The following is a 14261-nucleotide window of genomic DNA, read 5'->3' as shown; positions in this document are numbered from 1 at the left end:
CACCTGGAGGCTGCACTCACCTGTGTACCCCAGCGGGTTCTGTTTGCCAGTTCCCTCTTTTTAAAAACCTGTTGTAAACTGCACCGACGTGACGTCACATTGCTGGGTGGGGGGGATGTTACTGCAAGGAGGCCCACTAATTATATTTAAATGTATTACAATAGTCTTCCTGTCATTGTGCATGGCAGGAGACCTGATACGCCACTGACTGCGACGGGGACAATCAAGCGGGGAAATCCCTTTGGCATAAAAGCCATTTTGGATCTCCCGCTCGATTCTCTATCCCGTCCACATTTCTTCCCACCAAAAACAGGAGTGGAAAATTTCTTACCCCACACCTCCTGCCCCCCGCCATATATAATTTCTGAAAACTCGCAATCAACCGATAAAGAATAGAATTAAGCACCATGAAACTTTCTCTATCTAACAAAGCCAAAAAATCTAGCATTGGAAATAAGATTTGTAAAACCATTTCAAATTTAATGAGTGAGTTTTTGTGCCTTAAAAATGACCATGAAACCATGGCAGATTGTTAAAAACCCAACTGATTCACGAATACCCTTTGGGGAAGGAGAACAGTTGCCCTTGCCTGGCCTGGTCCTCATGTGACTCCAGACCCACAGAAATGTGCTTGACTATTAAATGGCCTAGCAAACCACTCAGTTGAAGGCAGCTCACCACCACCTTCTGCAGGGCAACTAGAGATGGCATTAAATGCTAGCCTAGCCAGTGACGCCACAGCCCATAAATGAATTTTTAGTGTCTCTAATTCCATCAGAGGCTCTGGGAAACTAAGAGTTTTAGTTCTTGTGCCTTCCCAGTGCTTTCACTAATAGCCGGAAAAAAACCAGAGATCGTAGACGGAGTTCTTGTGTACATCTCTACCTGGAATTCCAGATTTTTTTTAAAAAGACTAATAAAAACATTGGCCAGAATTTTATCTTTGCATCCTACCCTTCCTTGTTCCTTGATAGAAACAAACTGAAGTAACTCCAAGGAGCTAAGATCATTTTATTTTCTGTGAAAAAGTGTCAAAACAGTTTGAATTATGAACTTTGAAAGCTGAGGTAACTTTCAGAAGAAATAGAATCCTGACAGTGCAGAAGGAGACCATTTTGACTCATTGAGTCTGCACTGACTCTCAAAGCATCCCACCCAGGTCCAGCCCCATAACCTATCCCTGTAACCTCACATATTTACCCCACTAATCCCCCTAACTTACACATCTTGAGATACTTGAGGGGCAATTTAGTACGGTCAAACCATCTAACCTGTATATCTTTGAACTGTGGGAGGTAACCAGAGCACCCGGAGGAAACCCACACAGATGCAGGAAGAATGCACAGACTCCACACAGGCAGTGACCCGAAGCTGGAATTGAACTCTGGTTCCTGGTGCTGTGAGGCAGCAGTGCTAACCACTGTGCCACCATGAGAAAAATAGAAGCATGTTATAATGCCAGGTGTGCTGCTTTATCAGAATTGTAGCCTTTTTCAGCTGGCAGGCATTTTGCTGCCAAGCAGATGTATTCATGACTCCAGATGATTTTCCAACCTTGGGGATAAGCCTCATTTTCAGCCTTCCAAGGAGCGTGAGTAGACATTGGCTATGGTAAGCCTTTGAGATCATGCAGTGTGGCACTGCTACCAACCTCGGTATAACTTCACACACAGAAAAACTTCAGTCTTGTGCCAGAGCCTTTGTAATCAATTTAAAAGCATTTGACTACATAGACTTATTAACATGCCAACAAACACTGGACCCCAGGGACAAGCAGACTTTATTGTATGTTCAGCACTGCTATAGTTACAGTGATAGGTAATGGATTACCTATTTCCCTTACTATTAATATATGGCGTACAGGCAGACATTGTTTGTGCCCTTGTCATTTCCAGAATTGCCAGGAGGCAGTGCACCTGCTGGGAAAACATTTCGCACCTAAATGTCATCAAATTACACAGTGGAGCTGGCATTGCACATTCATAAAATCTAGGTCATTAAAATGTAAGGGAATACTTATTTAGCTAATATACAAGAGTCTTTACTCTATCTTGGAGGGAGGTTCTGAATAAAATTTCTGAATTTGAAAATATTGCTTGAAGCAGTAACCGTGTACCTGTTCTGCAGGTATTTGGTTAAATGTAAAGGAAAGATTCAAGTTTAGTACTTAATGGGTAGATTTGAACAGAAGTGGGTCATTCAGCCTCTCGCCTGTTACACCATTCAATTCGATTATGGCTAGCTGCACTCTAAGTTCATTCACTCACCTATGCTCTTAAGCCTTTGATATCCTTAGCTAACAAGTCTATTAACCCTTTTTATTGCTACTTGTATTTCTTTATTGGTAAATAAAAATCCTGAATCCTTGAACAAATATGGCACACATTTAAGTTATATAATTGGTAAAGGTGGTGTTTATGAAGAGTTTCTGTTCAAATGATTATCCAGACACTCTAATGCAGTACTCAGGAAGTGCTGTGCTCCTCACCAGAAACACTGACTTTTCCTGTCCGACACCATTCATACAGCCCAGAGAGCAAGTATCTACTGTTTAAACAATGCATCCATTTGATATTGTAACTGGCAGTGATGGGTTGGCTTTGATGAAAGCATCTTAGTGGCCAAATAAATATAACTGTTTTAATTGCATCAATCTGACTCCTCTATTTAATTGTATTGGAGAAAGTTAGAGACATGTTTTGCATTCAAAATGAATAGACGAGCTGTTACTCCGACCACCCACACGGTCAGTTTGCAAAGTGAAAAATAGAAGTGTCTTCTCACACCCCACCCCCACCCTTTCATACACGCACAGATATGACTATTTGTGTAACTGTGATGCATGAGGGAACCAAATGTATTCTTCTATCTATCCTGAGATGGGTAAAGAACATTTATTTTCTCCGAACCACTTAAAAATCCTGTCTCGGAGTCCATTTCCTACAAACATGATTTAAATGTAGATGTTCGCCTTTCCCTTAATCCCAACAATGCCTCTAATTCTCTAACTGTGTAATCTCCAATTTGCTATGAGAAACACCATTCTAAAATGGAATGGATCATAATCTATATAATGTATTAAAAATCTTATTTCGGTGCACATGTCCTGACAAAATCCTATCACTTGTTTTCTTTTAGCTTTTCTATCCTACAGTCCTATTTAAAATGATAGTCCGCTATGTAAATGCGTCACACTGTGATGAACCCTCTTCTCAGTGATGGTGCTATCACAGCTCCGTTGTATGTCTCCGTCCCTCAGCACCCTCTGTTCCAGTCAAATCTAGTTCTGTGGTTAATTTTGCAATTTAGCTACAAATGATTGTATAAAACCAACGTTTTTTTTTACAAGGTGAGGGGTGAATTTAAAATGGGGACAGTGGCACTCCCTGGTTCAATTATCCCCAGCCTCTAACTCTGCTTCACCTAAAGACTACATTTGGTCATTAATTCCTGTGAGCAATGTAACAAGAAGCCAACCATAAATTAACATTTTTACAGAGTATAGATGTATAGCACTTGTCATTAGAGTGTATTGTGTAACACAGCAGATTTTAAAGGCAATGTTTGTACGTTTAATGAATTCACTGCATATAGAGTTGTGTACAGTAAAGTGCAAGGAGGCTCATTTGGATGATGAATATTGATAGACTATTCAGTCTAAATAACCTGTTTCTGTGCTAATGGATCAAAATACAGGAGTGAGTGAAACTTCATCAGTTGGTGAATATTTTCTGAATTCTGGGAAACATCTCTTGTTCCAACACAGCAATTGTCTTGTTTGTCTGTTCTCCTGATAATATATTCTCTACCCTTTCCCAAAACACTTAATAATACTAAAGTGAACAATGTGACTGGAACATAATTCCAGGCATCAATTAGTCCTGCTCCATGTTGTTAGAAAGTGGAATGGAGCAGTTGCATATGGTTCCCTCCAACCTTGTAGCAAAGGGTGATAACAGTGTTTATACTTTTTGTTTTTCCTCAAGTGAAACTTTCGCTCCCAGATTCAATGAGCATAAGCCGTGGTTTCACGCAGAAATACTTAGCAAATCAGTTGCACTTTCACTGGGGTTCAGCAACCACTTCAGGATCAGAACATACAGTGGATGGTATCCAGTATGCTGCTGAGGTAATACCTTCGTTTAGTCACTGATTTTTGTATAGTAAATATTTTCATCCTTATTGAAGGAGAAATGAATTTCACATTGAATGCTTAGATTTTTCTGCTAAATGGTTTTTTTTTATTCACTTGTGGGACATGGGCGTCGCTGGCCAGCCAGCATTTATTGCCCATCCCTAGTTGCCCTTGAACTGAGTGGCTTGCTAGGCCATTTCAGAAGGCAGTTGAGTCAACCACATTGCTGTGGCTCTGGAGTCGCATGCAGGCCAGACCAAGTAAGGACAGCAGATTTCCTTCCCTAAAGGACATTAGTGAATCAGATGGGGTTTTCCAACAATGATCATCAGTACATTCTTAATTTCAGATTTTTTTTGTTGTTGAATTCAAATTCCACCACCTGCTGTGGCAGGATTCGAACCCGGGTGTCCAGAATATTAGCCAAGTTTCTGGATTAATAATCTAGCAATAATACCACTATTGGCTCCCCTACATTTTGTATGTATAATTGTACTGAGCAGTTTACCCTTTTTATTGAAGCTGAACAGAATATTTAAAGGAGCCCTAGTCGGGATTGGTAAAGCAGTTTCTGAATATAGTTATTACCGGAATACGATGCTAGTGTATTCAACACACACATTCTTTCATGGGATGTGGGTATCACCTGGCAAAGACAGCATCTGTTGCCCATCCCTAATTGCCTCTTGAACCAAGTGTCTCACTCAGCCATTTCAAGCCACATTGCTGTGGGTCTGGAGTCACAAGTAGGCCAGACTGGGTAAGGATGGCAGATTTCCTTACCTAAAGGACGTTAGTGAGCCAAATGGGTTTTTACAACAATCAATGATAGTTTCAGAGTCAGCATTACTGAGACTAGCTTTCAATTTCAGATTTTATTAACTGAATTTAATTTTCACCAGCTACTGTGGTAGGATTTGAACTCGTATATCCTCGCTTCCAGGAGCAGTTAGACTAAACAAATATATCGCTGAATAAAATGTACAAGGTGTATTAAAATGGAAATAACTCTTCTGAAGAACTAATAAAGAATTCTTGAGAAATTGTAAGCTTAAATTACATTATAATAATGGTTGGAATATTACAAATTGTAAATGCAAGGTAGTCTAATTCACCTCAATTATAAATGCAAAGTACAAGTCAATTCACCTAAAAGTAAATGGAATATACAAGTCCACATAGAAATAAATGTAGTCAAACAAATAACAGACTAGTTTATACTTACTATCAAAGTGCAAAGACCCCTATTCAGCCTTGCAGGTATGAACTCCATGTAAATCAGTCTAATTTAAAGAAAATCGGTTGCTTTTGGGGAAAAAAGCAACATAATTACCTACCATATCATGAGACTTTTTGAGAGAATTTGTGATAGGTCACATATGTTTTCCTCAAATGCAAAGAAATTTCATGGATCTGTCTCCTGTCCGGTAAAAGCCTGGGAAAGCCTTCTCAAGGTCTTTGCGTTCTGTTTATAATTTTCTCCCTCTTTTTCTCTGCTCTTGGCAAAGGTTTATTTTGGCCAAGTTAAAGTTTTAACCCTTTCATTTAAATCCTGAACAATAACAGGTCACATCTCAGATTTGCAGTGTAAATGCTGCATAAACAGACCCATTCCTTACCCCAATCCTGGCTCGAGGCCCAACATCTTCAACTGAGGGCCATTCCTACAGGTATTCAGCTGTGACTTTCTGCCAGCGAAGCCCCACTCCAACTTGCTGGCCCGCTATTGGATCTGGTCGGGTTTAGGTAGGACTCCAACAAAATTTGTTCAAATGATCCTAGCCACAAAGATCAGCCAGGTGTCTGCCTTGGGCCTCCTAGATACGCCATCCAATTAGTGGGTTGCATGCTCCTTTCTCGTCTCCCCCATAAATCAGAGTCTAATGTTTTTAAGCACATCTTCATGCACATGCTATCGCTGTGTCGTAAGACCTCCGAGTTGGGCTGAAATGATCCATCTTAAGAACATAAGAACATAAGAAATAGGAGCAGGAGTAGGCCATCTAGCCCCTCGAGCCTGCCCCGCCATTCAATAAGATCATGGCTGATCTGACGTGGATCAGTACCACTTACCCGCCTGATCCCCATAACCCTTAATTCCCTTACCGATCAGGAATCCATCCATCCGCGCTTTAAACATATTCAGCGAGGTAGCCTCCACCACCTCAGTGGGCAGAGAATTCCAGAGATTCACCACCCTCTGGGAGAAGAAGTTCCTCCTCAACTCTGTCTTAAACCGACCCCCCTTTATTTTGAGACTGTGTCCTCTAGTTTTATCTTCCTTACTAAGTGGAAAGAATCTCTCTGCCTCCACCCTATCCAGCCCCCGCATTATCTTATAAGTCTCCATAAGATCCCCCCTCATCCTTCTAAACTCCAACGAGTACAAACCCAATCTCCTCAGCCTCTCCTCATAATCCAAACCCCTCATCTCCGGTATCAACCTGGTGAACCTTCTCTGCACTCCCTCCAATGCCAATATATCCTTCCTCATATAAGGGGACCAATACTGCACACAGTATTCCAGCTGCGGCCTCACCAATGCCCTGTACAGGTGCATCAAGACATCCCTGCTTTTATATTCTATCCCCTTCGCAATACAGGCCAACATCCCATTTGCCTTCTTGATCACCTGTTGTACCTGCAGACTGGGCTTTTGCGTCTCATGCACAAGGACCCCCAGGTCCCTATGCACGGTAGCATGTTTTAATTTGTTACCATTGAGATAATAATCCCATTTGTTATTATTTCCTCAAGTGTATAACCTCGCATTTCTCAACGTTATACTCCATTTGCCATATCCTCACCCACTCACTCAGCCTGTCCAAATCTCTCTGCAGATCTTCTCCGTCCTCCACACGATTCACTTTTCCACTTATCTTTGTGTCGTCTGCAAACTTCGTTACCCTACACTCCGTCCCCTCCTCCAGATCATCTATATAAATGGTAAACAGTTGCGGCCCGAGTACCGATCCCTGCGGCACGCCACTAGTTACCTTCCTCCAACCGGAAAAACACCCATTTATTCCGACTCTTTGCTTCCTGTCGGATAGCCAGTCCCCAATCCACTTTAACACACTACCCCCAACTCCGTGTGCCCTAATCTTCTTCAGCAGCCTTTTATGGGGCACCTTATCAAACGCCTTTTGGAAATCCAAAAACACCGCATCCACCGGTTCTCCTCCATCAACCGCCCTAGTCACATCTTCATAAAAATCCAACATGTTCGTCAAGCACGACTTTCCCCTCATGAATCCATGCTGCGTCTGATTGATCGAACCATTTCTATCCAGATGCCCTGCTATCTCCTCTTTAATAATGGATTCCAGCATTTTCCCTACTACAGACGTTAAGCTGACCGACCTATAGTTACCCGCCTTTTGTCTCCTTCCTTTTTTAAACAGCGGCGTAACATTAGCCGTTTTCCAATCAACCGGCACTACCCCCGAATGCAACGAGTTTTGATAAATAATCACTAACGCATCCACTATTACCTCTGACATTTCTTTCATATTAAGAGGCTGAACAAGAATGTCAGGAGTGTCTAGGCTAGTCTGGAATGCTACTACATAGAGATTATCAAGAGCAAATACTTGTTAATGCAGATAAAAGAAACCATAGAAACCCTACAGTGCAGAAAGAGGCCATTCGGCCCATCGAGTCTGCACCGACAACAATCCCACCCGGGCCCTATCCCCGTATCCCTACATATTTACCTGCTAATCCCTCTAACCCTCATATTTACCCACTAATCCACACATCCCGGGACACTAAGGGGCAATTTAGCTTGGCCAATCAACCTAACCCACACACCTTTTGGACTGTGGGAGGAAACCGGAGCACCTGGAGGAAACCCGGTGACCCGAGCCGGGAATCGAACCCAGGTCCCTGGAGCTGTGAAGCAGCAGTGCTAACCACTGTGCTACCGTGCCGACCCCTTTCCAGAAATTTCTGGAAAGTCTGTGAGATGTGATAGAAGTTCATCAAGACCTTGGAGCTACACAGTAAACCGACTGCTCTTGGGGACAGTATTGGTCAGAAATCCTGTTTGTGATAAGAATGAACCCAATAACTGGAATCTTGACTTTGGTAATTTACACTTCTTATTGCTGCAGATGCACATTGTTCACTTTGCTGCCAAATATGGAAATTTGATTGAGGCAGCACAGAAAGCAGACGGTCTGGCTGTGCTGGGGATATTATTTCAGGTAAGATGTCATCAACGTTTTGGTCATTCCCTTATTAGGAAGAGATTGCAAATCTCTCCCTCTGTCTTTGTACTTGTATTCAGTTTCTGGAACTTATTCTCTCTCTCTTTCCTGCAATGCGTATGACTTTAAAATCCATGCTTGCTGTTCCATTTTGATTTATCATAACTTCTCACTTACCATTTTCAACCTTCACCAAAAGCCTTGTACAACAAAGTACAGACACCAGGTTCTGGACAAATCTGAATTAGCAATAGTGCAGTCTCATTTACCTTTATTCATGTGTGCTGTGCCCAAAGACGGGTCCTTTGGCTCACGGGCAGTAATACTTCATCTTGAGCTGCTTTCTTGGCAGTTTGTTTTTGTCATTGGTGGTTTGCCATTGCCTTCCATCCGGAAAGGGAATCAAACCCACACTGTTGCTCCAGACTGTACTGAGTCTCAAGCAAATGTCTAATTAAATATGAACATTCACAGCCATCTGGAAAATTCACACATCCCTTTGTTTGTGGAGGGACCGTCAAAAACACTTTGACTCTTGTGTGTTAGAAAAATGTGAATGGGGTGATCTTCCATTGTATTATGATGATCTCTCTTTCAAATTAGACAAGGCAAATTAATGTTAAAGTTTATTTATTTAGTCACAAGTAAGGCTTACATTAACACTGCAATGAAGTTACTGAATTTTAAAGTTTCAAACAACAACACAGGATGTATAATCAATATACCACCCCTTTTGAAAAAAAAAATACTTTGGACATGTAGAAGCCACATGGTGAGGAAGTCATTTTGTGGTTCACTTTAAAAATTCAACAAGCTGCACAAAGACTGAGATCCATCAGACAAGCTGCAAGTCAGCTAAGCAGCCAAGGTAATAAAGTGGATTGAAGGCTTTCCCCAACCTGTTCCAACTTCAAACTCACTTGAGAACCAACCTCTTGGCAATTCAAGTACAAGAGACTTTGCAGCTTGCTCAAAACCCTCTGCTTTACAAAGCTTTCACTTCAACCAAAGCATCAACTCATCTAAGAAACTACAGACATGCTAGGAAAGAGACTGAGGAGATGATTTTGAGCCTGCAATCTCCGTCTGTGGGAATGATGGCATGTTCTCAAAATCCAGAGGGCGCAATTTGCATCGGCAAGGTTCCGATCTTACTCCCCCTCCCCCTCAAAACCCCCACTGGATATTCGGCAGGCGCTGGCGTGTCATCATGCTGGTGCTATTTACGACAGGTTCAGCTAGACCTGAACTTGTCATGGGGACCTCCCTGGGGGCTTAAAATTGAGTATAGCTCTCAAAGGAGAGGGACATGTCCCCTGGCACTGCCCCTTGGCACAGATTGGCATTGCCAGATTGACATTATGACCTTGCCAACCTTTCTCAGCAATAACCAGTTTGAATTCTGCTAAGACCACTTGACTCGACCTCACTAATTCCTTGGCCAAAACCTGAACCAAAGATCTGACTTAATAGGTGCCAACTGTAACATCAAGTTTGGTATCTGATTCAATATAGCATCAAGGAGCCCAAGTAAAATTGACGTCAATGGGAATTAAGAGGAAAACTATCTCTAGTTGGAGTCTAATTAGCAGAAGAAAGATGGTTGTAGTTGTTGGAGATTGATCATCTCAGGCCAGGACTTTGTTGCAGGAGTTCCTCATTGTAGTGTTTTAGGTCCAACCATCTTCAACTGTTTCACCAATAAGCTTCCTTTGACTACATGGTCAGGAGTGAGGATGTTCGCTGATGACTACACATTGTTCAGGCTTGATTTAATAAGTGACAAATTACACCTGGGTCTCAAGTGACAGGCAATGGCCATCTCCCTTTGACTTTTAATGGAATTACCATTGCTGAACCTTCTACCCAGCATCAACATCCTAGAAGTCAGCATTTACCAGAAACTGAACTGGACTAGCCATATAAATATTGTGACTACAGGAGTAGGTTAGGACCTGGGAATTCTGTGGAAAAGGCCTCGTGTCCTGGCTCTGCAAAGTCTGTCCACCATCTACAAGGATACTCTCCACTTGCCTGGATGAGTGCAGTCTCAACAACACTCTAGTGGTTCAGCACCATCCAGGATAAAGCAGCCTGCTTGATTAGCACCCCATCCAACACCTTGAGCAGTCATACACTTCCACACAAGCATACAGTATCAGCAGAGTGTACCAGCTACAAGATGCACTGCAGAAACTTGCCAAAGCTCCTTCAACAGCACCTTTCAAATCCTTGAACTCTACTAAATTAGAACAAGAGCAACAGATATTTGGGAACGCCACCTGCAAGGTTCCCTCAGCCACCCACCATCCTGACTTGGAAATATATCACTGTTCCTTCACTATCAGTGGAGCAGCATCCTGGAACTCCTCCCCTAACAGTATAGTGAGTGTACCTGGACTGCAATGATTAAAGAAGGCAGCTCACCACCACCTTGAGGACAATCAGAAATAAATGCTGGCCTTGCCTTACACCAAATCACACTACAAGAAATGAGTCCAAGAATAATTCTACAGTGTTGTGGCTTATAACCTGATCCTATAATCTCTCTGGACACTGTTCCCTCATAGAAATGCTGGATCACAGAATCTGCTTTAATTATCTATAATTCTTCTATTAACTCACCATTCTATTGTGCCTCCATTTTCCTTCCTCCTGTAAAATACTCCTCCTAAAGCTAACCTCTCAGCAAGCTTTTCTTTCACCTGCCTGAAAATCTCCTGGAGTGGTTGAACACCAATATTTGGTTTGACAATGCCCCTGTGAGGCGCCTTGGGTGGTGTCTTACTGCATTAAAGATGCTATATCAACACAAGCTGTCATTGTTGCTTTACAGTGACTGGGAGCAGCTCGTGTTGAGTACTGTGCGAACAGTTTGTACAAAGGGCAAAGTTCTTCAACTGCATAAGTTCTAGAATGCATAGGCTACATTTTCAGACAATAGGCCACATCCCTGAGTTTTTTACATGAATAAAGCACCTTGCATGCTTGTGGCTCACATCACATTCCCATAGCTACTTCGAACTCCGAAAACCTAGATTTCACAGGGGAGTCTGCCATTAGCCAAGCCACGTTCATTTCCTTTTGCGGATATGGAGATTAAATTAGAAACAGCAGTGTTTCAATGCAATTACTTGTGGCAGAATGAAACAAGCAAAAATGCAAGAAAATTATTTGAAACTGAATCCTGTTTGTTCCTGGTTAATTGACAAGATATTCATAATTGTCAATGACTTATCAATTATATTTTTGTTAATGTCAATGACATTGTTAACGTTAAGGGAGACGGGTGATGGGTCCTGATTCTCTTTCAGCAAATATCTGGGGGTGCATCATTACTCGAAGAAATGATATTTTGGTTTAGTTCATTAAGTTTCTCTTTAATGTTTTATTTAGGTTACGGTACCCCACCAGGGGCTGGAAACCCCATTCTTTTTTGTTTAATTTATCACTCATTTTGTTTTATTAAAAAATTATAAATAGTGGATATGTCCACACCCACTTTGTCACCACTGTTCCAACCCCATCCTCCCCGCACCACCTTTTGATATTGTTCTGTTGATCATTTATTTTGCTCTTCAAAGCAGCATATAAATGGGGCATCCGGGGTAAATCATTGCCCCAGAAAGGATAGTTTGTTAAACTTCCTTCGTTTCAGTTTCAGGGGCAGCACAGTGGTTAGCACTGCTGCCTCACAGTGCCAGGGACCTGGGTTCGATTCCCGACTTGGGTCACTGTCTGTCTGTGTGTGGAGTTTGCACATTCTTCCCGTGTCTGTGAGGTTTTCCTCTGGGTGCTCCGGTCTCCTCCCACAGTCTGAAAAACATGCTGGTTAGGTGCATTGATCCGAACAGGCGCTGGACTGTGGCGACTAGGGGAATTTCACAGTAATTTCATTGCAGTGTTAATGTAAGCCTTACTTGTGACTAATAAACTTTATTTTTACAGTGGCCCATCATGTGCTGTTTGCCACCTCAATTATTGATGTTTTTGTTTAACTTATTGATTTTTATCTTATCAAAAGGAGTTAATTTATTAGTCACAAGTAAGGCTTTCAATAACACTGCAATAAAGTTACTGAGAAATTCCCCTAGTTGCCACACTCTGGCGCCTGTTTAGGTCAATGCACCTAACCATGGGGATTAGCTGGGTGTTTCTGAGGATAGCAGTGAGACTGAACTGGTTAATAAGTTCTCTCAATAAAGAAAAGCTTCATGTCTTGGATTTAGCGTCACCAACTAGCTCTGATTCTGGTCACAACAATGACATTGCTCTGTCTAGTGAGAATGGCACAGTGGTTATCGCTCCTGCCTCACAGCGCCAGGGACCTGGGTTCGATTCCCGACTTGGGTCACTGTCTGTGTGGAGTTTGCACGTTCTCCCTGTGCCTGCGTGGGTTTGCTCCAGTTTCCCCCCCCCCAGTCTGAAAGACGTGCTGGTTAGGTGTATTGACCTGAACAGGCGCCGGAGTGGCGACTAGGGGAATTTCACAGTAACTTCATTGCAGTGTTAATGTAAGCCTTACTTGTAACTAATAAATAAACTTTAACATCCAACCTGCCTTAGTGTATTTTCTCTTGCTTCCCAGAAGTCCAGTTTAAATTACTTTTTCATAATGTTCAAAATGTAAAATATGAATTCAAATTTAATAGATGCAATTTTGGGAAAAGATATGTTCCAACGTCTTACTACTGGAAGTCTGTAAGATGCCAGGATTTGATGTCTATTATCTATTTAACTCTTTACAGTAAAAGTAACATTTTCAGTGGGCCTGGTGGTGCTTGAGGGGCTTAATGATGGTCAGGCAGGTCACAGGAGTGTGAGGTGGAGGAGCGAGGGGAATTTCTTTGCCTGAAAGAAACACTCTGCCCTCTCAGCCCACAAGCTGTGCTATATCGACACTTGCTTCATTGATTCAGCTTTTCTCACCTTCTTTAAGCTGTTGACTTTCCTAAGGTCCAAGAAAACCAGCCGCCTGTAGCTAAAAAATAGACTGACTGTTGAAATGAATGCTGATTGGTCCTCCACTCTTCGTACTGCTCCCACTAAAACTGGAAGTTGGTGGACCGGAGGTGGGTTTAGTTCTAGTTTTCTTTGCATTTAATTTTTGACACAATCCCGATTCCAGCCCAATGTGTTTATGTTGCAGGTTGGAGCACAAGATAATAAAAACTATAATCCTATTTTTGATAAACTTCAAGACATTGCTGCAGAAGGTAATTGATTGCTTATACAATCGACCTATCATACATAAATAGATAAATGCTTCAGATATTATGTCAAGGAATACATTTGGAATTATTGTTGGCAAGTTAACAGTGATGTTGCATTCGCCTAATTCTAGGATCACCAATGCACCAGTGTCTTTCTTGAATTTTTTTTTTTGTCTACAGATTCCTGGCAGGAAAGGGGCTTAATTCATATTACTTGCTATTTCATCCAAGACATTAACAGTTTATTTCTTAGTTGGCACTGGTCCAGTGGCCCCGAACTGTCAGCCCCGATCGCTGGTCTCCCTCCTGCCCCCAATGACAGAGTGGCAGCAGGATTGCCCCCATGCCTGATGGGCAGTGCTAGGGGTCACAGGCTGGCACTGCCAGGGTGCCCATGCCCAGGGGGCACCAATTGCCTCCCCCTTCACTCCAATGGGCTCGGGCCGCTAGTTCCCCGAAAGGGGAGCTGGTGTAATTTTCGCTGGAGTAAAACACTCCTGGCGGGGTGGGAGATGCTAGCGGGCCCAGAGAAGCCCAGTCCCAGACCTGCTAATAGCATTTAAAAGCAGACAGCGCTGGAAATCTGGCGCTGGGAAATGCTAGCAGGGCGCAAAGTCTTGTGCGAATCCTGCACCCTCTGCCCCCGTGTGTGATTCTCCGGGCCCGGGATGGGAGAATCGCGGCCCACATGTCTGACTGGTC

General features: G+C 42.5%; 1 protein-coding gene across 2 annotated transcripts in view; it reads left to right on the top strand.

Annotated features, from left to right (window-relative positions):
* Nucleotides 1–14261, top strand: part of ca9 (carbonic anhydrase IX) — a 100171-nt gene that overhangs the window by 32970 nt on the left and 52940 nt on the right. For both annotated transcript variants that reach the window (XM_078225987.1, XM_078226045.1), the window contains exons 4-6: nucleotides 3987–4129; nucleotides 8251–8343; nucleotides 13496–13562. In XM_078225987.1, coding sequence (XP_078082113.1) covers nucleotides 3987–4129; nucleotides 8251–8343; nucleotides 13496–13562 — 303 coding nt within the window. The remainder of the gene's footprint in view (nucleotides 1–3986; nucleotides 4130–8250; nucleotides 8344–13495; nucleotides 13563–14261) is intronic.

Source organism: Mustelus asterias, chromosome 1 (genome assembly GCF_964213995.1).
Source record: "Mustelus asterias chromosome 1, sMusAst1.hap1.1, whole genome shotgun sequence".
NCBI lineage: Eukaryota > Metazoa > Chordata > Chondrichthyes > Carcharhiniformes > Triakidae > Mustelus > Mustelus asterias.
The sequence above is the reverse complement of the archived record's forward strand: the minus strand, read 5'-3'. Positions and strand labels throughout refer to the sequence as shown.